Source organism: Populus trichocarpa, chromosome 5, assembly GCF_000002775.5.
Source record: "Populus trichocarpa isolate Nisqually-1 chromosome 5, P.trichocarpa_v4.1, whole genome shotgun sequence".
NCBI classification, from domain to species: domain Eukaryota; kingdom Viridiplantae; phylum Streptophyta; class Magnoliopsida; order Malpighiales; family Salicaceae; genus Populus; species Populus trichocarpa.
In genome coordinates, this window is record NC_037289.2 from 5,611,317 (window position 1) to 5,632,209 (window position 20,893).

The window sequence follows — 20,893 nt, forward strand, 5'->3', positions numbered from 1 at the left end:
ATTTTAAGAGGTCTAATTGGATTGTTTATTTGAAGTCAGTATCATTGTTGTTATATTGGACCTTTTCTTTAAATTAGATAGGCTTCAAAGCTTGATATGATTAATTCAATTATGGCAATTAACTCTAGCCGAAAGTCAATTTGGGACTTCGCTGAACTATTTTTTTAGCCAGGATAGATATAAAAACAATTCAACTAAAAATTAATATTGTGAGTTTACCCGTCATCCGATCGATCTTGTTAAAAAAATTTTGATTTTTTTTAAAAAATAATGTTTTGACTATTTAAAAAAATTAAAATAATCAAGTCATTATGGATTAATATGTCTTACTTTGATATGGACTTTGAATCAAATTCTGAACTAAGTTTATTAATAATTTTTTTTATTAATAAATTGATTTAGCATTGATTAATGGATACAATGAAAGTTTTGATCCATTATCACCTTTTATAAATAGTCTTTCTTCCCTAAATTTTCTTATTGCATAATATAAATGCGGGTTTTTTTTTTTTGTGTGTGTGGTAAAACTTGATATTTGTGGTGGTAATCCATTAATATGGGGTTTCATTTTTCTCTATTTTTCTTGGTTTTAAAATAAAAGAAGGCCCATCTTCTATCTGTCGGCTCATTAGATTTAGGAAAACTGTTGGGCCATTTTCTCTATTGACTTTTGAGGCGCCCATTAAGTTCCAGTAGGCCATCAATCCACGAATTCTGGATAATTTGTCAAGAAGATCTTGTGTGTGTGTTGGTTTGGCTTTCCTGCAAATCTTCCCTCAAATATTTAAATCAATTTTGAGGAGATTAAAGATCTTCTTCTTGGTGTGATGGATCAAAATAGATGTATTTTGCAGAAGTTAGAAGGAAGTCAATACCCCCTACAAGGTTGCTGAGAAGGCAATAAAAAGCATCATAGATTTGAATAATGCTGTGAAGAATTTGGCTTCAGGAAGCAGCGTTTTGAACGCTTCATCTTCTGCAGTTACAAGCACAGGAAGTGGTCCTTTTATCTTGAATGCTAGGAGCTCAACTTCAGCTACTACTAATCAATCTCAGTGCTCAGGTTTCTGCTGCTGGAACTGGTCTGGAACTGCAACGCAGACCATGCCGATGCAATTTAGTTCACCTGCATCAGCTCCTTAATTTTGCTTTGACTGTGAGCACAACCTTTTCTTCTGGCAGTCCCACATTTGATTTCTTCTTCCACATCAAACACAAGTTCCTCCCTGTTTGGCACAGCTACTTCATCATCAACATCCACTCCATTGCCTCTGTTTGGAACATCTACCTTTTCTACTCCATCCTCATTCGGTACCACCAGCACCTAGCCAGAATGCTCAAGCCAATCTCTCTATTACTGATCAAAACCAGTCTTCTGGTGATTAGGAGTGGCATGCATGCTAATACTGGAGCAACTCATCACTTAACCAACAACCCTAGCAATCTCAATGTTCGTGGTTAAGAGTATGTGATTACTGATCAAATCCAAGTTGTTGATGATTCAAGTTAGCATATAGCTCACAATACTGGCAAGACTATTTAACTTTTCATTCTCAATTGTTTGTTCTTGATAAAATTCTTGTTGTTCCCTAAATTACCAAAAATCTTATTTCTATCCAAGAATTTGTTAGTTTTATATGTCATGTAGTTAATCAGTTGGTTACACTTGATATTGTTATTTTCATGTAAATACATATTTATTATTAATAAATGCTTAATTTATCTTTAATATTCATATAATATTAGATTAAATTAAGAATCTAATATTTGATTTATAAATCTAGTCCATAGGACAAATTAAAATGCTTTGCAAAGAAAATTATAAAGTTGTTATAATTATGAGATTCATATTACATCAAAGTATTGTTTCTCAATATTCATGGTCGATGCTCTCTTAAATATTGAACATTTATTAGATTCGTAGAGACTGATACATATTATATTCTTTCATTTATGAAAGGAAACAACTGTTCTTATAAGTTAAGATATAAGGAATGCTAACTAATATGAAGGTGCTTGTCATAAGACATGTATACACTGAACTGACCCGCATTAGAATTCTATATAGAGATATCACTTGTGTCTATGAAAATACTCACGTGATAATTGTGTAAGTGATCCTTAAACCTGAGATCACTTATTTTATATAGAAAGTGTTATGTTTTGATCATGTTACATGTTATATTGGTAAAGGTAACAAATGGATAGACATTAGATATAATATAAACTATGTGAATGTATTTGAGTGATCAAGAGATGATTTATCACCCTAGATGAATTAGGAAAAATGTTCAACATTTTCTCAAATAGTATTGATTGTTGAATCCTTGGGTAAGGTGGAATGAGATTTAAAAAGAGTTTCAAATCTTATTCGATAGATCAATGACTATAATGTTGCGAATAAATATGATTTTAGAAGGCAGACACATTTCATGCTAAAATGTCTAAATTGGAACATTATCAATAAAGGGATAATAATTACACTGAGAAATCGGTCAATGAAATGTGAAGTCAAACCACTCACGACTTTCTTAATATTTGAGAGATCATGACACGTTGCTAAACGGTGAACTTGATCTTCAAATATAAATTAATCAATTATTGAATTGATAATATATTGAATTGTTTGATTTATTTATTGTATTTATTTATAATTATAATTTATAATTGGATCAACATATTAAGAACCTAAAGAGTCATACACATTAAGAATTATTAGTCACAAAATAAACTCGGATAATTATTTAAGTGTGACTTGATTGAGAATAATTTTAGAAATTAAGCACTAGAATGTATTTAATTCCGAGATTATAATTCTAGTCTTAAAATAATCAAGTATGGACTTGATTAATTAAATTTATAAAATTATCTTTAAATAATATATAGATATTATTTAATGAGAAAATATATATTTTATTATTTATAAAGTTTTTAGGATTTTTTATAAATATAAAGCTACTGGTATTATTTTTTTATTTACAATATGACTAGATTATCATTATTATTTACAACACAAGTTCTTTAGAAGAAGCTTTATATGTCATTTTTGTCCACGTAGCAGATCTCCTTACCAAACCACTGCCTTCTGCTCGCTTTCACTTGTTATGAACCAACTTTCATGTGCAGGACCTGCCCCTTTGGTTGAGGGGGCCTGTTAGGGTCTATCTATGACACTTCCGCATACAATGGAACTGATGTTGCTGAAGATGAGGATAAAGCTGTTGATTACAAGGATGCTAGCTGAGAATCATGTAACAGAAAACAAGTAACATAATCCTAGAAAGAAAGCCTTGAATATTTGTATTTTACGACTTTCAGATGTTTGTTATATGATTTGTTACATAGGCTTTACGTTCAAGATTAATGAGAATAACAGGTTTATATCCTATCAATTATCTACTTCAAGAAGAAGAAGAAGAAGAAGAATAAGCAGCAGCAGCAGTAGCAGCAGCAGCAGCAGCAGAAGCAGCTTATGCTGTCAGGCCCGCTTGTTTCAGCCACAATTTGCTTAGTTGCCCTGATCGAATGCTAAGAAAGTCACATGTAGCATGTCATCAGAGAAGCTAGAGCTATGGACTATCACAAGGCAAATTGAGAGATAATTAGTATGGAGCAGTGCCTCTCTCGATTGGAAACTAAGATTAGTAGTAAAGATTATATGGAACTTGAAGAAAAATATATGCAATATTAGTTTCTTCAAATAATCATTAGCATCATTACAGACCTTCCACCACTTTGAAGCTACAAGCCTTCCAAGTGGTCCACGTGGAATCATGATGCTTCACCCCCCATCATCTTATTTTTTTCACCTGTGTTTAATTACCAGTGCAGAATTTATTTCTGATGGACAACAGGACACAAAAACAAGTGAGAAAGAAAACGAGTAAATAGTTTAATTTGATTATATATAATCAATCAAGGGTGCTTAATAAAAGTGGATCCGTGGCGCAATGGTAGCGCGTCTGACTCCAGATCAGAAGGTTGCGTGTTCGATTCACGTCGGGTTCAATTCCCTGATTTCCACCTTTTTTCTTTTGATTTATTATAACTTTTAAAAGGCCCCCAGATCTTATCTATCTCTAACAATCCAACCCCTATTCTTTCTAAAATTACCTATTTTTCCAAACATTTAAGAACCACTATCAAATCTGACCCCCGTTTTTTGCAACCCCAAAAATTTGGCATCACTGCATTTTCTACAAGTCTCAACGTTATATCCTTCTTGATTTACTACACATATTTCAAAATTTATGATACTCATTAAATCGAGATGGAATATGTTCAAACAGGCGATCAATTTTTAATAGAATTTTTTTACATATTCAATAGTTAAAATGATATTATCAAATTATATCAAAAAATAAAGAATTTAAAGAATCTTTACTAAATCCAAAAAAAATAAAAAATTTAAATGATAGTTATGGTTATAATTGTTTTAGAACAAAATCACAAATATTTATTTTAAAATATGAAATGATTTATTATATTTTATGAACCAAAAATAAATATAATACGATAATTATAAAAAGCATTAAAAGGCATGAGAGAAATATTGTAGCTATATGCCACTGTGCACACATAATTCTCCGTGTATTACTACAATGAATTTTTTCTCACTTTGGTTATTGAAGCTTTTTCTCCTTGATTTAGTCCTTTTTGTGGCCAAATTGATGGATAATTGGCTTTGATTTGTTAGTCAGTGACGAGATTGAAAGATGAAGAATCAAAGTGAGAAATGTAAAAAAATAGGGCATTTACAAAGTGTATACAAAAAGTTCACTTTGATCCTTATACTTTTCAAAATTTTTTTCGGTTCCCTTCGTTTTTGAAATTTCAAGTTTGGTTCAAGACTTCATTTTCCTTACTTGTTATTCATTGGTTTGAGAGAGGAGAAAAAGTCATCGATTTCGGTAATAGAGAGAGAGATTCTCGATTTACACTGATTTAGTCCACAAAAAATATCGATTTTGATATTAATGAGTTCCACTCGATGAAAAAAATCTCACCAATATATTATTTGGCCTTCCCATCATATGAGATCGATGATATGAGCTCATAATTTAATTTATTTTATTTTTTAGACATGCTTTTAGATTATTTGAGGTCATATATGAGTTTATTAAGGTATATAAAGTATTATATAAGTGTTTTTTTGTTAAAAAAAATTGTTTGAAAAGTGAATTTCTAGATAAAAAAAAATCCACCACCCTAGATGTTTTGCCTACCATTGTGGTTGGATTCCAGGGGAAAACAAATAACGTGTTACCTATTTATAATTTTGTTTTTTTAAAAATTAGAAAACATTAAGTTGTTCATCTCTTAAAAAAAAAAAAAAGCCCATATGCCTATGCCTAGGCTTTTTAAGTCTAGGCATGCTAAGCCACCTAGGTCTTGTCTATGTATTTGAACTTTTATTTATTTATTTATTTATTGGTTTGTTTTTTTTATTTCTTATTTTAATTTCATTCTTCAATGATGATATTTATTGAGTTTTTTATTGGTTTTTACTTTAATTTTAACATTTTTTTAATGAAATATAATGATATTTTTAATGTAATTTGATTTAATTTTTATTTAGTTTACAAATAAGATTTTAATATTTTTTTATGATATCAGGAGATATTCTTTCTATATAGCCCTACATAATCTTTTTATTACTTTAATTTTATTCAATTTCTTTCCTATGTTTTTTTTATTATTATCATTTTATTAAATAAAATATTAGTTCCAAAAAACAAAGTTATTAAATATAATCAAGTCCATGACTTATATTTTGAGATAAGATATCTACATCAACATCTATCTCTCAACTTTTTAATTTATTTTTTGGTTAATTATTATATATTTTTTACTTGATTTTCGCATAAAATTGTAACATTTTAATATTGCATAATATTTTTTTATTTTATTTAATTGCTTTCATGTGTATGTCTATTTCTATTATTGTTTGATTAAATAAAAAATTGATTTTAATGAATAAAATTATTAAACAAAATTGGATACATGACCCATGTTACGAGATTAAATATCTTGATTTATATTTATCTCTTGATTTTTCCAGTTTAGTTTTTAATTATCATTAACTATTTTTTTTGTATTTATTAGCATAAATAATTTTATTTAATTAATTAAATACATCCATCAACTTTTCAATTTACAATTAAAATTTTTATTGAATTTTTTTTTTGAAAATTCTGCATATTTATTATTTTGTACTGGAGAAAAATTTATCTGACGATAACTAGTATTTTTAAAGTAAAGTTAAAAACTCTTTATACTTTTGTAAAATAACGTTTCCAATTTTTATTCCATTTTTCGTGATTTATTTTATTGTTTGAACACTTACCCCCTCCCCAAATCTTACCATTATTTGTCATGAAAGCCCTTATTCTCTTTTAAATCCTATATGAACCCCTTTTCTATACGAAGAAGATGTAAAAACTGTCATCCGATACTGATATGTTGAGATGAACTTTAAGTGCAAATCCTCAAACCCCCACTGTTGCATAACCAAGAAAAATGCTATCACCACACTCTCTGCAACTCTCGACGCTCCATTCTTCTTCTTTTACCCATAACGTTTCTCTAATTTACAATCCCACCCCTTCTCTTCCATGGCATCCAATGAAATATTCTCCAACACAGGTATCCTGTGTTTCCACCCGACCCAAAAAGAGACCGGTTCCAACCGACGAGAAATCGGAGGCACAAGAGCTAGTTCGGGTCCTTGTGAGGAGTTTCAGTGACAAACAACCTTTGGTCAAGACACTTAATAAGTATGTTAAAGTCATGAGGACTGAGCACTGCTTTATGCTGTTTGAAGAGCTTGGCAAGACTGACAAGTGGCTTCAATGCCTTGAGGTTTTTGTGCTTTTTGGCTCCTTGTATTGAATCTTTGTGTGTTCTTAGCTTGTGGGTCCTCGATATTAATGGGTTTTTATTTTTGTTTTGTTTAAATTTCTTTTCCTTGTACATGTATGATCTGGGTTTGGTTCGTTTTTTGATTTAGTTGTTATTGGATGAGTAAAAAATTGGTTTTTAAGTGAGTTTTTTTTCTTTTCTTGACTCTGTTTTCTTTGTCCTTCGAGCTCTGCATAGACCCAAAGTTTCCAAACCATATAGTATCAAGCTGTAATTAAAGAGTGGAACTTCTTATGTCATATTCTTTATGTAATTAGACATCATGGGTTATCATTTTAACCTAAGATAGTTCAGAGGTTTGGCAATGTTAGTGTAATTAAATTCAATTGTGTTAACTAACAGTAATGCACTTAAGTAGAGGAAAGTTTTGAATTGCAGTGAGTTTGTTGCGATCCTGTATCATTTCAAATACTTGTTAAACATTAGTCAGACTCTGAGTCGTGGCGTTTCTAGAAGTTAGAATATAACCATCTAGTTGTACACACGACCTGAAATGAGATGAAAGGTTGTTTACTTACAAGGTGCATGCTCAGGTGTTCAGATGGATGCAAAAACAACGGTGGTATGTGGCGGATAATGGTTGTTATTCGAAGTTGATATCAGTTATGGGAAAGAAAGGTCAAACCCGGATGGCAATGTGGCTCTTTTCTGAGATGCGTAACAGTGGATGCAGGCCAGATACTTCAGTCTACAATGCACTCATCACAGCCCACCTTCACTCCAAAGATAAAGCTAAGTCTTTGACTAAAGCTCTTGCATACTTTGAGAAGATGAAAAGTATTGAACGGTGCCAACCCAATGTTGTGACATATAATATTATTTTGAGAGCGTTTGCCCAAGCTCGAAATGTAAATCAAGTTAATGCTTTATTTAAAGATCTTGAGGAGAGCATTGTTTCACCTGATATCTATACATATAATGGTGTATTGGATGCATACGGGAAGAATGGGATGATCAGAGAAATGGAATCTGTACTTTCTCGCATGAAAATTGATCAATGTAAGCCTGATATTATTACTTTTAATTTGCTGATTGATTCATATGGGAAGAAGCAAGATTTTGAGAAGATGGAACAAGTTTTTAAGAGTTTACTAAGGTCCAAGGAGAAACCAACTTTGCCTACATTCAATTCTATGATAGTAAATTATGGGAAGGCACGGCTGAAAGATAAAGCAGAGAGTGTTTTCAAGAAGATGGCTGATATGAGATACACACCAAGCTTCATCACATTCGAAAGTCTCATCATGATGTATGGAATTTGTGACTGTGTTTCTAAGGCCAGAGATATATTTGATGATATGGTTGAATCAGGAAAGGAGGTCAAAGTTTCTACTTTAAATGCCGTGCTTAATGTTTATTGTATGAATGGTTTGCATATGGAAGCGCATATACTACTTGAAAATGCACGTAGTATTGGGGTGCCTCCAAATTCATCCACATATAAACTTCTTTACAGGGCCTACACCAAAGCTAAAATGAAGGAGCTTGTGCAGAAGTTGCTAAAGCATATGGACAAAGATGGTATCATCCCTAATAAGAGGTTCTTTGTGGATGCTTTGGGAGCTTCCAAATCTTCAGGGGCAAGTTCGGATTCTACCATTCCTCTCAAAGATTCAAACAGTCCACAGAACGTTGCCAAGACTTTGGAAGAATGATTGGTAGTTTGCTTTATGGTTTCTTCTTATCTTTTCCAATTCAGAAGGATTTGTAAAGTTTGTATCACAAAGGAACAGTTGGCTAGTTTAGCCCCTGGCAGCTCGACTGCTGAAATGATTTTGCCAGCATGCAGCGCGGTATGTATTTATCACCCTTTAATTAGCCTCCTGATCATATTTTCTATCCTTCATGCTTTGTTTCTTGAAAAGCAACATCCTTCCGCTATCTTTACTTTTATCTTGAAATTCAGTATGTCCCAAAATATCTTGAATGCAGTACTTGTTGCGCCAGCTCTTTTTGTGGAGCTTCTCTGTCCGCATTTCAATTTAGGGTTCACATATTCTGTGTAGGCAATCCCGACAAACCAGGGTTTCAGTACTTTTAACTGCTGGTGTTAAAATATCTGCATTCTTTATGGATAGAGAAATTGTCCTCATGGCCAAACCTAACTGCTTGTTTCTAGACTTGTTTTTTTTATTTGTTTTAGTGATAACATTGCTTGTTGGCTTTAACTTGAAATTTAAGCTAAGAGACCTAGCCAATTTACATGCAAAGATTTAATGCTGCTAGTGTTTCCTTTTGCTACCCTAAAAACCAACCCAGAAAAAATGAGATCCTGTTTCAGCAAATAACCATGGCTGGAATGGTTTTGGTGTTTTAATTGGTAAACAGGTTAACTTTCCAGTGGCCACTATCTCCTTCCCTGTTTACTTGTTTTGTTTGCGAAACCTACATTAACTCAAATCATTATGGGAAAACCTTGAACATGGGGACTGAATGTCTTATCGCCCGTTGCCAAGATAGCATTGTTTATTTTTTTGGTGCAAGACAAGATATTATTGTCCAAGCCATTCTTTTTTATCTTAATTTATTGCAACTTACAGCTGACGTATAACTGCAGCGACTATTTTAGCGTTCTCAAAGACCAGGCTGGGATATTCGACTAAATATCTGCAGATTAGGATGACCAATCTGATCGCAGCCACATTCCCTTGGCAAAGAAAGGAACCCGTCACTTGAATTTTCTCACTTCTTGTGCTTCTGATGACACCAGCCTGTGATAGTCCTGCTAATTTATCTACCTCCATGTAACAGCTTGAAATTCTCGGTTCAGATGTTCTTTTTTAAGAATATGAAACTGTCATCTTTTAGATGGATTCTTTCAATTTCATTTGTCACAGAGTCGGGCTACTGCAACCTCTATTCCAGGTTCAACCTGTGATTTAACATCACAACTAGAAACAAAATGAGCAATAGCAGTAAATTTGGGTGTTGCATGGTTGGCCAAAAAGCAGTTAGGCACAATTTAATCATGAGTATGATAATGAGATGTTATTGTGGGTTTTCCTTGCAAAATTGGAGTACACAAGGTGAAAAAAAAAGTCACATCTAACTTGAATCTGGTAAATTAATTTGGAATAAATAGGTCAACTTATCTGTAACTATGAAATCGATTAAAATGAAAATTTACACGGCGTGTACATTATACACAAGGCTACTTTTCAATTTAAGATATCCATCAGCATACAGAGCAATTAACAATAGAGCACCGTCTCTTGCATTACACTACACGTTTGTACAATCACAAAATACTTCAAGACCAATAGGGTAGGCAAATGCGGCATCTTCTAGGCAATGACTAATTGGATTGTATAAATCCAGTCAATCTTCATCTGATTCTGCAATCAGCGATTTGTCCATTAGAATAAAAGACATAATACAAGGACGCAAGGACAATTCGATTATTAAGGGTTTTCAGACTAAAACAACTTTCGAGACAAAATGAAGGGCATGCTCATCCATGCAGCAAGTAAATCATATCTTCCAGAATATCATGATAGTTGCATTAAAAGCATACCATTTATGGCTTCCATGTTATCTTCCTTGAAGACACCAAGGGGTGAACCCCGGACAGAGAGAAGTATTTCACCACGTTTAGGCAGCCTTTGAGTTTTTGGTGTCATCCCAATGGACAGCCTCTGACTGGTAACCTGCAACAACAATGAGGAATGTCAGCCACTGTGGACATTTCAGGAGCTTAAAATTAAGAAGGCAAATTGAATTGCCATCCAGATGCACCATCAGACCGCATAGATGCAAGAACAGAGAATGAAACCCTTTAAGCTTCAATGTGATCGCTATCAGAATCTTCCATGAGAGCTCATGAGACAGGCCCTAGATCAGCCAATTTGTAGCAATGGCGCTGCATAGCAGCCACTAAATCTATCATCCAGTGGAAAAGGCTTTTGTGAAAACCTGTGCAGCAGAAACATGTTTTTCTTAATGTTCCAAATCTTTCCACCCAAATAGGGTCGCTGGCTATATTACATGGAAAACTCAATTGCCCATGAGAATTTGATTTACTAAAAGATTATCTAATCTTCCAACCACCAACGAATAACACGTGCACTGGTCTTGACTGTTCTAAGAGTTCTTCATCACACAATGCAATAAAACACTCACTTGCAGTTTGCAATATCCTACTGTAAGAGAAGCTACAGTAATTTATGAAACCTTAAGGAAAGTCTTGCCTTCCACTTGATCATTTATATTTGCTTGCAGAACTTTATAAAGGAAAAAACAAGAGGAAAAAAAATAAGGTGAAGATCAAGGAGTAGCTACAAACCCCAGGGGTTCGGAGACCATCATGCATCCCAAGCATCTGAGAATCAGATTGACCCTCCAAAACCTATGGAAAAAGAAATGTCAATTGATGTATGATAAAGAATGGGATTTTGCCTTAATCTTTGGTGTTTTGAAGGCCTACTAGTGCATGTTTTTACAAGTTTAAATCATGAAGAAGCTCGTTTAGCTAAATCTGAAAAATGGGACAGTTTTTGTGTTGCCGTTTTTTTAAAAGGAGATAAAAAGGTTAGAAGTATTCAAGTTCTTCGACATTCAGGGAATGCGTAATAAGGTTCAAACTCCAGACTTTTCATCTTCAAACAACAAACTTCAACCAGTAAACTTGTCATAAAGAGAAGAAAACCTTCAACCACAGCAAATGCAACAAATATAACAAGCAAAAATAAAACATTTTATTTTTGAAAAAAATGGTTCTTGAAAAAAAAATTCTGTTTCCATTTTATTTTCATAAGATAAAAAAGAAAAACCATATAAAACATACAATGTCTGTCATCTGCAAATTATCCGCAGCGCCAAAGATGCTTGTTTTCACTGCCACCAACCAAGCAACCATGTCAGATACACAACTAACTTCAATAAAGACAACATCCCATCTCCATTTCTTTACCTGCATTGCTTGATAATCCGAAACGACCAACAGATAAGTTAGCAGAACAACTAGGGTAAGCCAAGGACAAACGGCGTAAGAGAGAAGCATTTATGTTTGCCCCATCTGATAACTCATCAACATTGTCATTCCACTTCACAAGAAACTCTCCATTTTCCTCATTTCTTTCAATAGACAAGTTGGGCAGGTTTTCTTTAAAAAACTGCAAAGCAGGTGTATTCAGCTGTTCCTTACTAAAATAAGAGCGCAGCAATCGCAATTCTGTTAGCAAATGCTCGATTCCCACATCACGCATTGACCTAATTGCCACAATTTGACGCTCCACTGCACAAAACAAATTCAAACCCAATTTTAACCCAAAAAAACCACATTTCTTGTTCTAAAACCCCACTATTCCCTTCATAGATACGAATAATTGCTTGAAGAAACGGAAAAAAAAAAAAAGGTTCGTAATTCTCAACAAAAACCCCAGTATTAAGTAGTGCTTATTTAACAGAAAAAAATGAAATTAAGAAAAAACTTGAAAAAGAGTACCTTCTTGGTCGATTAATGGAAAATGTTTGGGTTCTTCAATTTGGGGCTGGTTCTCTTGGTTACTTGGTGCAGATTCTTTAACCGTCTTTTTAACTCTCCGTCTAGCCATTTTGTGCCAAACAGATCTTAGAGAAGAAGAAATTAAGCAATCAAATTGAGAAAGGAAACCTAATTCAAATAAAAATGTGAACAAACAAAATCATGAAGGTTTTCGAAAATTCAATTTTTTTTTTTGGGAGGGAGGGAGTAGCAGATGAGGAAGAGAAGCATGAGATCAATACATGCGGCCCATGGGTTCAAAGAGGCATCAAGCCCATTCTTCAATTTTTCTCCGTATAATATAACTATGAGTCGATGATCCGACTAAACTTTCCTGTTTGGAAATTTGGAGTTCGATCTAATTATTATACTATTATCTATAAAAATTATTATGCTAGTATATATTCAAATCATTTCGTCATTTTTGTAATTATTACCTTTGGAATAGAATTCCAAATTAATTTTTAATGTAAAAAAATAGAATTAAGAGAAATAAAACACGATTAAATATGAGATTTTAATGGATTTTTGTTATGATAATTTAGCTAATATTGTGAGATAACATCTTGAAAACTTAGAAAAATGATGTAAGAAGTTAAGGGGTTAAATAGATTTGAAACAACAAACTCAATTTCAATAGAGGAAAAATAAAATTTTGATCATGGAAAAAAGAATCTTTATACTTGAAAATAAAGAATTGAAAGATGAAATTTCAAATATAGCTTATAAATCTCGACTTAAAAGCACCAAAATGTATAAATACATGAATGAATATTATTGGTGGTTAAGGATAAAGGGAGAGATGGTGGGATTTGTGGCAAAGTGTGCTATTTGTCAGCAAGTTAAGACAACATAAAAGGCTCGTAAGAGGCTCCGATTTCTTTCAATACCATAATGAAAATGTAAAAATATTACTATGGACTTTGTTTTTGTACTTTCAAAAAGCATGAAGAGAAATGATGTGGTTTGAATGATTGTAGATAGATTGACAAAATCTACCTTGTTTTTACTGATGAAAAGGACAAATCCGATAGATAAACTAGCCATATTATATGTGGATGAAGTGGTTAGATTTTATGAAGTTCTAGTAATAATAATTTCTGATCAAGACCCTTGGTTTACTTTAAGGTTGTGGTCTAATTTACAACATGCCATGAGAACCAAACTGAACTTGAGTACAACTCTCCACCCATAAATAGATAGGTAGATAGATAGACAATCTAAGAGGATCATTCAAGTAGTGGAAGACTTGTTGAGATGTTATTAACTAAAATTTAAGAACAATGGGAGGATGATCTATCCTTGATGGAATTTGCTTATAACAATAATTATTAAGCCACAATTAGCATGGCACATATGAAACATTATATGAATAAAGGTGTCGTACTCCACCGTGTTGGGAAAAAATAGAAGAAAAAAAGTTGTTGGGACTCGAATGAGTGTAAATGACTGCTAAGATAGTAAAGATGATTAAGGATAGAACGAAGAAGGCTCATGATAAATAGAAAAGTTATACAAATAATAGAAAAAGACCGTTAGAATTTAAAGTTGAAGATCGAGTGTTCTTAAAAGTTCCCCATGAAAGACTATTATTTGTTTTGGAATGTAAGGCAAACTAACACCCAAGTACATTGGTCCTTTTAAAGTTGTGGAAAGAATTGGATTAGTTGCTTATAGATTAACGTTACCTCTAGAGTTATCAAAAGTACATGACACGTTTTATGTTTTTAGAAATGAATGCTAAAAACTTGCTAGGAATAGTTTTAAGCATGAAATTGAAAGAAACAACTTTGATTCCTTAGGTGAGAGGTTCGGCCAAACATAGGTATAGGGTTTTAATTTGGGAAATTACAGTGGAATGGATTTTATGTTAAATTTACAACGAAATGTTAAATTAGATGTTGCTTAAAGTATGCTGGTAAAGGGAATTCAAAAGAAAACTCATGATGTCGGTGATGCTTGGTTCATCCTAAAGAGGTGCCAACTATGGAAGGATGTAATTGATTTTATGTATTGAATTAATTGTTAAATATTGAAATATAATGCACAAACATGGATTTAATGAAGAAAAAATAGAGAAAAACTCAAAGGAATTACCCATTGTTGAGTTTTGGCTTAAAAGAAGAAAATAAGACTTGATGATGATTTTGATTGATATGTTAAGTGTTCATGTATATTTTGGTTTAAAAAAAAAAAGAAAAAAAAGGAAGAATATGACGAGTAATATTCATAATATTTTGGTTTAAAAATTCTATTTTGCAAAATTAATTTTTAGTTTGTCTTTAAAATATTGTCTAATTCCTTGTATATTCGAGAGCATGTAATGTAAAGAGAAAAACAAATCGTCATATAAAATCATTTTAATATAACCTCGAAGGATGAATTTGAAAAACAATTCATTGATTGAGATAAAAAAACATTATTCAGATTAGATGGGCCGTACCCTTGCAAGGAAAATCTTTGTTTTCATCCTCTCTAGTCTCTCCTTCAATAAATTAGATTTTTAGCCTTAAAAATAGAAAATTTTAAATTTTGCTCTCACCTAAAAGTTTTTCTCTAATTTTTCAGCTTCCCTGGACAAAATATTCTTCCTTTGAGGGTAAGGCCTCTTCAAGGATGACGTTCCCTTCCCTTCTCTCCACTTCATCTTCATCAACCAGAAATTAAAGATCCTCGATCTCATCGGAAAAATCTGCTTCCCGTGCTAGATTCCGTTCATTGTGTTTTTGTTAGGATTATAATTGCTTTCTTTTGTTTTATTAGATTCCTGCACTAATGGGGTAGTTCTAGCGTTGGGGATTTGGTTTGGAACCCAACTTGTCTGGCTGCGCATGCTTATTTTGTTGGGTTAATGGCGGGCTTTGTTTTAGGTTTGTGGTTAGTAACTGATTTTTTAATATTTTTTTAATATTTTTTATTTATTTTGATATACTGATATTAAAAATAAAAAATAATATTATTTTGATTGTGAATCATCACATACAAGTATTGAGAAAATTAAAAATCATATACCTCAGTTTCTATCAGCAAGCATCATAAAATAAATAAATAAAAAAGATATACTGTAAATTTAGTGGTAAAATTAAAAAATAATAATCTCAAGGCCCATCAAAACAAATCAAGCACCAGGCTAAATACACACAACAAGGCCCACCTTAAAAACCCACCAAAAAAAAAAAAAAAAACCCTAGCATTTCACATCCCTCCTCCCTTTATAAATTCCTTCACTTTCCCTCACTCATCTCTTCCCTGCAGCGCCCGCCTCCCAAATACCCTTAACCCACATAGCCAGCAGCTACAACCGCTACCATGAAGTATAACCCAAGGGTCTCCTCCTCCAGACGCAAGAGCCGGAAGGCCCACTTCTCGGCGCCCTCCTCCTTGCGCAGGATCCTAATGAGCGCTCCTCTCTCCACCGACCTCCGCCAGAAGTACAACGTCCGATCCATGCCTGTCCGTAAGGACGATGAAGTCCAGGTTGTTCGTGGGACCTACAAAGGACGCGAGGGCAAGGTGGTTCAGGTTTATCGTCGAAAGTGGGTCATCCACATCGAGAGGATTACACGTGAGAAGGTGAATGGGTCAACAGTTAATGTCGGTATCAACGCGTCCAAGGTTGTTATCACGAAGTTGAGGCTTGATAAGGATAGGAAGTCTCTATTGGATCGCAAGGCAAAGGGACGTGCTGTTGGAGACAAAGAGAAGGGCACTAAGTTCACTGCCGAGGACATCATGCAGAGTGTGGACTGATCGGTTTGTTTGAAATGAAATATTTTGTCGGCAAGGTTTTGAATTATTTATCTATTTCCTTGATGTATTTTTGAATATGTTTGGAGACTTCAAGGTTATTTAATGTGACCTGGATTTTGTTTCTTCCTGTTCCTCTTGATTTGTTTCTACTGCTGAAAGTGTACTTGGTTTCCTCTGAAAAGAGCGAAAATTGGGTATGTATCTGTGTGTATTCCGTATATTTTTAGACTGTAGATGGCTAGTTAGGGGTTTTTGGTACATAGTTGGGGTTTAATTGGTTGGATTCTGTAGATTTCCAATTGGTTGAAACTCCAGCAGGAGCTTGGAAATAACTAGTTGAACTGAACGTGTATGCTAAAGTTATGCTCTAAGTCTTGTGTAAAAGCAGGGATAGGACTGGGAATTCGGTCGGGAGTTGGGTCTGTGGTTTGGTTTTTAATTGGGTTTTGATTTCCTGTCAGGAATCGGTATTTAATTGGGTTTTGAAGAAGTTTGTGTCCAAATAGTGGTGTTTACTGAGTGCAGTGCTTAAGTTTAACATAGAAGCGTGGGGATATTTTTGACTGTGTAGTAGCTTAGGATAAAATTAGGATGGTAGTGTTCAATGATTTTTCGGTCATTAGAGGACGTTGTTATTTTTTTAAGAATGTGGTAGAATTTATGTTAGTCTCAAAATATGACCCGATGAATTTGAATCAAGTGGATACCACAAACTTGATTTCAATTTATGAAATTTACCAGTGACTATTCATTGATTTTCAGTCATAAGAGGATGTTGTTTTTAAGAACGCGGTAGAATTAATGTTAGTCTCAAAATTTTACCTGTTGAGTTTGAATCAATTGGATACTACAAACTTGATTTCAATTTATGAAATTTATCAGTGAATATTCATTGATTCAGTCATAAGAGGATGTTGTGTTTTTAAAAACGCTGCAGAATTTATGTTAGTCTCAAAATGTTACCTGTTGAGTTTGAATCTATTGGATACTACAAACTTGATTTCAATTTCTGAATTTTACTAGTGCATAATGCTTTTGCGGTGTCTACAGTGAGTGCAGGGTTACAGGTGGATTCTCTTATGATTGTGAGATTTAGTGTTTCTTTTTACATTATTAACTTGTCATCAATGTGGATTTTTCATCTGGTATAGACCATGAACACCTTGGATTGCACATTATATTGAAGCCTATGCATTTGCAGGCTTATCATGTAGATTTTGTAAGTTGTATTTCATCGAATTGCTTGCTATCATGGCAGGGTTAGTGAATCTTTTGAGGTTGTTTTTGAATGAACCTTTATCAGTATACAGATAGGAGGTTTAGGATTGATCTTACTTTTGTTTAAAGGTTATGGTTGTGGATCTTACTGCAAGCTTGGGTACACAGTTGGTGGTATCTCAGTATAGCTCACTTACTATTGGAATTTTCTGTGTTTGTAGAGCGTTTTGCTGACATAAATGACCTCTAGGATTGATTATAATGGTTTCTGCATATATCCGATCTATAACTTTTGACTTGTAATTTAGGACTTTGTTGCGGCGGTATTGTCTTACACGGCATGAACAAATGCTTAATCCTCATCTTCGATGATTGTGGGATTTTTCTGCATTAAAACTTGAATCCATTTTCTGTTTAACGATGCTCCTACCCGGGGAAAATGCTTACATACAATCCTTAAGGGGAGAACTATTACAATGCATACTGTTCTTTTCTACCAATTAAAATTAAAAAGAAACTAAAGCTGCTCATGATTTTCCTATGCACGGTCAATACAACGTGGATTATAATAGTGCCCCCACATTTTATTTTATTTTAGTTCTTTGATTTTCGTCACCTTGACTAATTTTATACGGTGTTCTTATTTTTTGTTTAAATGCCTAATTAAATGTTTTAATATATATTTTTCTCTCAACTTCATAAAGCAATATTTGGTTACCGTTAAAGTTTTTTAAACATTTTTTAGTATATATAATTTTTAATTTATTTTATTAAACATTCATATTATCTCTTCAATTTAAAATTAGTTTTTTTCCTGATGTATGAAAAACATAGACAACACTTATATAATATTTTTTCATTGAAAAAATATTTTTATCCAACCATGAAAATACATGGATTTTATAAAAAAGCTAAGGGTGCTCAGTAAAACACCACCGTGGATTAAGGATTGTTATATTGTAATAATGATTTTAATCTGGGATGAATTTTATTTTTATTTTTATTTTTTTACAGTAAAATAATTTAATTATTCTTGTAAAAAAACCTAATTTGGCATTCGGGGCTCCTTAGTCTTTTTACAATGAAATAATAAAGTTGCCTTTAAAATAATAATAAAAATTTATGCTTGCTTACAAGCGTGGTTTTTTCATCTTTTTAATATGTTTCTATTTAGTAATTTAATAAATATAAATATTATATAAAATAAATAGATGCATTCGTGTAATGCGTTCATACGTGGGAGTCATTCATGCTCTTTGAGCGGCGCATGTGGCCCAATCACCACCTTTTATGATATAGAATTTTAATTTTATTCTTCAATATTTATTTAATTAGAGATTTGATTCTATTATTTTTATTATTTGTTTTATATTGGATTTTTCACTTGTTTTGAAAATGATTCAGGTTACCTCGCCCTTCAATATTGGATTGTTTGATAATTAAGCTTCAAAGTTTTATTCAGTTTGTTTTTGATGGAGTTACCTCGATATCACAACCATATCACAGATTTTACATGTTGACCCAGATAGACGTGGTCAGGTTTTTCAATCTTTTTTGAATTTTATTTGAATTTTATTTTTTAATATTTTGTTTGTAGCTTCATTTTTTATTTTTTTTATTTACTTTCTTTGAGGTTATCACATTCTCATTTAATTTTTTCTTCATTATCAAATAATATATTTCAACATTTGATTATTTTTGTTTTTCAAGCATATAAACATTTTTTTTTTCTAATTACATGTTTTAAATATTTTTCATCGAATGCAAACTATGTAGCCATTAAATTGACATATCATGTTGATGTATATATCAAACATGCATAAATATTTTAATTTTTTTTAATGGAGTTATTTTTTTTTCTATTTAGTATATGTATTTTTATTTTTACAATTTGAATATTTGTATTTTTAAGAATTTATCAATTAATTCTTTTTTTTTTTAATTTTAAAGTTTAATAAATCTCCACTTAATTTGCAATTGAATTCTGAACATATAGCTTTGACAGCCTTGTTGATGGACACATCAAGCTTGCGGTGATTAAAGCATTGGAATTATAATCTTCGAGAGAGGAGGTTCTGGGGAAGAGAATTATCATTGAATCGGATTCTTCCACTGTGATTAATTGGATGTTGTGTGAGTTGAATAGACCATGGAAACTCCATAAACTCTTCATCATTGCCTCCAGATTTTCTTCTGCTAGCTTTGGTTTCGGTGAAGTTCTCTCATGTTCCCAGGGAGGGTAATTTCGTGGCAGATGCTCTTGCAGAACAAGATGTAAATAGAATTTGTGAATTGGTGGCTTGGTTCATAGATCTCATTCTCCCCAGGTTGTTTGAATCTGTTATGAACTTCATGGGAACTCTGACTTATTGTTGCAGGGGCTGGAGTTTGATACCATCAAGATCCTGTGAGACTGTGGCTTGGTTTTGACTTCTCGTATTTCTATGATGGAAACTTTGTGGCTATGGCTTATGTTATGCAGGGGCTGGAATTGTGATACTAATATTTCTATCTGTATTCAATTTTTGGGTTATCTGGTTTGGTTTTTCTTTTGAATGCTAATTAGGGGTGATCATTTTCGGTTCGATTCGGTTTTTACCTTTAAAAAACAACCAAACCGGAAGGGAAAAAAAAGGGACCCAAACCGAACCGGAACCGGTCCAAACCGACTGGACCGACCGGTTTCGGTTCGGTTTGGGTCCGGTTTTTGAGGTCCAAAACCGAAAAAACCTATGGTTATTTTTCTGAAGCTGCTTTTACTTCTTTCTTTCATTCCCCTTTTAACAGACTTAGTTTTTGGCTTTGTAGGAACAACAAGATCATAACCCGGAGGAACTTCCTAAGTCTGCATTTCCTTTCTCCACTGCGTCACACATTATAATAAAAGAAACCAACCCATATCAATCTTTCTTCATCCACATACACACATAGCAGAAAATTTAAGAGAATGGAACCAAACCCATGATTCTCCAGATCAAAGAAGAGCATACCAGGGCCCCTTTGGATTGGTAGACGGCGACTTCGTCTTAGGGGGTATAACTAACCCAAATCCAAATGGATTTTCTAAGGGTACCACCAGGTCGTCTGCTGGGAGTCACAATCCTCTCCCCTTCTTCTAGGGTTTTGCTTCAGGTGGGAGATTTAAATTGTGCGTGTCCATAAGCTGTTTTAGCTCTGTAAACCAAAATAGATCTTGTATCTATAGCGTCATAAGAGGAAACAAGCATTTAACACTCCAACTCTGAGCTTTAACGACGACGTCAACCCTGACTGCCTTTACTCCAAGCCGCTTACCGTGCAACGACCTGGCCTGGGATCAACGAACTCAACTCTTATCGGGGTCGAGAAGTGTGAATGAAAATTGAAAGGGTTGGAGGGGAGGGGGTGGCTGTGTGAAAGGGAAAGCAGATAAATGGTCTGCTAGGGTTGTTGAAAGGGAAAGTAATGGGAGGAGGCGGCCCGCAGCTTGGACCGTTTGGTTTTTTTTTTCATTCCTAAACCGAACCGGTTCGGTTCGGGTTG

General features: G+C 33.3%; 3 protein-coding genes and 1 non-coding gene across 6 annotated transcripts; 3 read left to right on the forward strand and 1 right to left on the reverse strand.

Moving 5' to 3' along the window:
- Positions 1-3,936: 3,936 nt before the first annotated feature.
- TRNAW-CCA (transfer RNA tryptophan (anticodon CCA)) lies at positions 3,937-4,008 on the forward strand. Its single transcript has one exon. It is a non-coding gene; the product is annotated as a tRNA-Trp (tRNA).
- Positions 4,009-6,408: 2,400 nt separating this feature from the next.
- Positions 6,409-9,743, forward strand: LOC7477117 (pentatricopeptide repeat-containing protein At4g39620, chloroplastic). Of its 3 annotated transcripts, none has more exons than XR_002982052.2 (3): positions 6,409-6,861; positions 7,455-8,714; positions 9,462-9,743. XR_002982052.2 is itself a non-coding variant. In XM_002306304.4 (2 exons), the coding sequence occupies exons 1-2, from the start codon at positions 6,520-6,522 to the stop codon at positions 8,574-8,576; spliced, it is 1,464 nt and encodes a 487-aa protein (XP_002306340.3). In that variant the 5' UTR covers positions 6,409-6,519; the 3' UTR covers positions 8,577-8,762. The 3 variants fall into 3 exon arrangements, 1 of the variants encoding a protein (XP_002306340.3); XR_002982051.2 differs by having other exon boundaries at positions 9,479-9,743; XM_002306304.4 differs by lacking the exon at positions 9,462-9,743 and having other exon boundaries at positions 7,455-8,762.
- Positions 9,744-9,967: 224 nt separating this feature from the next.
- LOC7477118 (uncharacterized) lies at positions 9,968-12,662 on the reverse strand. Its single transcript, XM_024602304.2, has 6 exons — positions 12,365-12,662; positions 11,831-12,154; positions 11,705-11,754; positions 11,204-11,266; positions 10,436-10,568; positions 9,968-10,256 (listed from the first exon to the last, which is right to left on the reverse strand). Exons 1-6 carry the CDS (start codon positions 12,471-12,473, stop codon positions 10,240-10,242), a joined length of 696 nt encoding a protein of 231 aa, XP_024458072.1. The 5' UTR covers positions 12,474-12,662; the 3' UTR covers positions 9,968-10,239.
- A 2,951-nt stretch (positions 12,663-15,613) lies between these two features.
- LOC7486328 (60S ribosomal protein L26-1) lies at positions 15,614-16,280 on the forward strand. Its single transcript, XM_002306305.4, has one exon. The coding sequence runs from the start codon at positions 15,713-15,715 to the stop codon at positions 16,151-16,153; it is 441 nt and encodes a 146-aa protein (XP_002306341.1). The 5' UTR covers positions 15,614-15,712; the 3' UTR covers positions 16,154-16,280.
- Positions 16,281-20,893: the final 4,613 nt, after the last annotated feature.

Coding starts and splice junctions, on each gene's coding strand:
- LOC7477117 (XM_002306304.4), top strand. CDS start 6,520: ATGCTATCACCACACTCTCTGCAACTCTCGACGCTCCATTCTTCTTCT. Junction 6,862..7,454: donor AGTGGCTTCAATGCCTTGAG/GTTTTTGTGCTT, acceptor GTGCATGCTCAG/GTGTTCAGATGGATGCAAAA.
- LOC7477118 (XM_024602304.2), bottom strand. CDS start 12,473: ATGGCTAGACGGAGAGTTAAAAAGACGGTTAAAGAATCTGCACCAAGT. Junction 12,155..12,364: donor TCCATTAATCGACCAAGAAG/GTACTCTTTTTC, acceptor TGTTTTGTGCAG/TGGAGCGTCAAATTGTGGCA. Junction 11,267..11,704: donor ATTTGCAGATGACAGACATT/GTATGTTTTATA, acceptor CTTTTTCCATAG/GTTTTGGAGGGTCAATCTGA.
- LOC7486328 (XM_002306305.4), top strand. CDS start 15,713: ATGAAGTATAACCCAAGGGTCTCCTCCTCCAGACGCAAGAGCCGGAAG.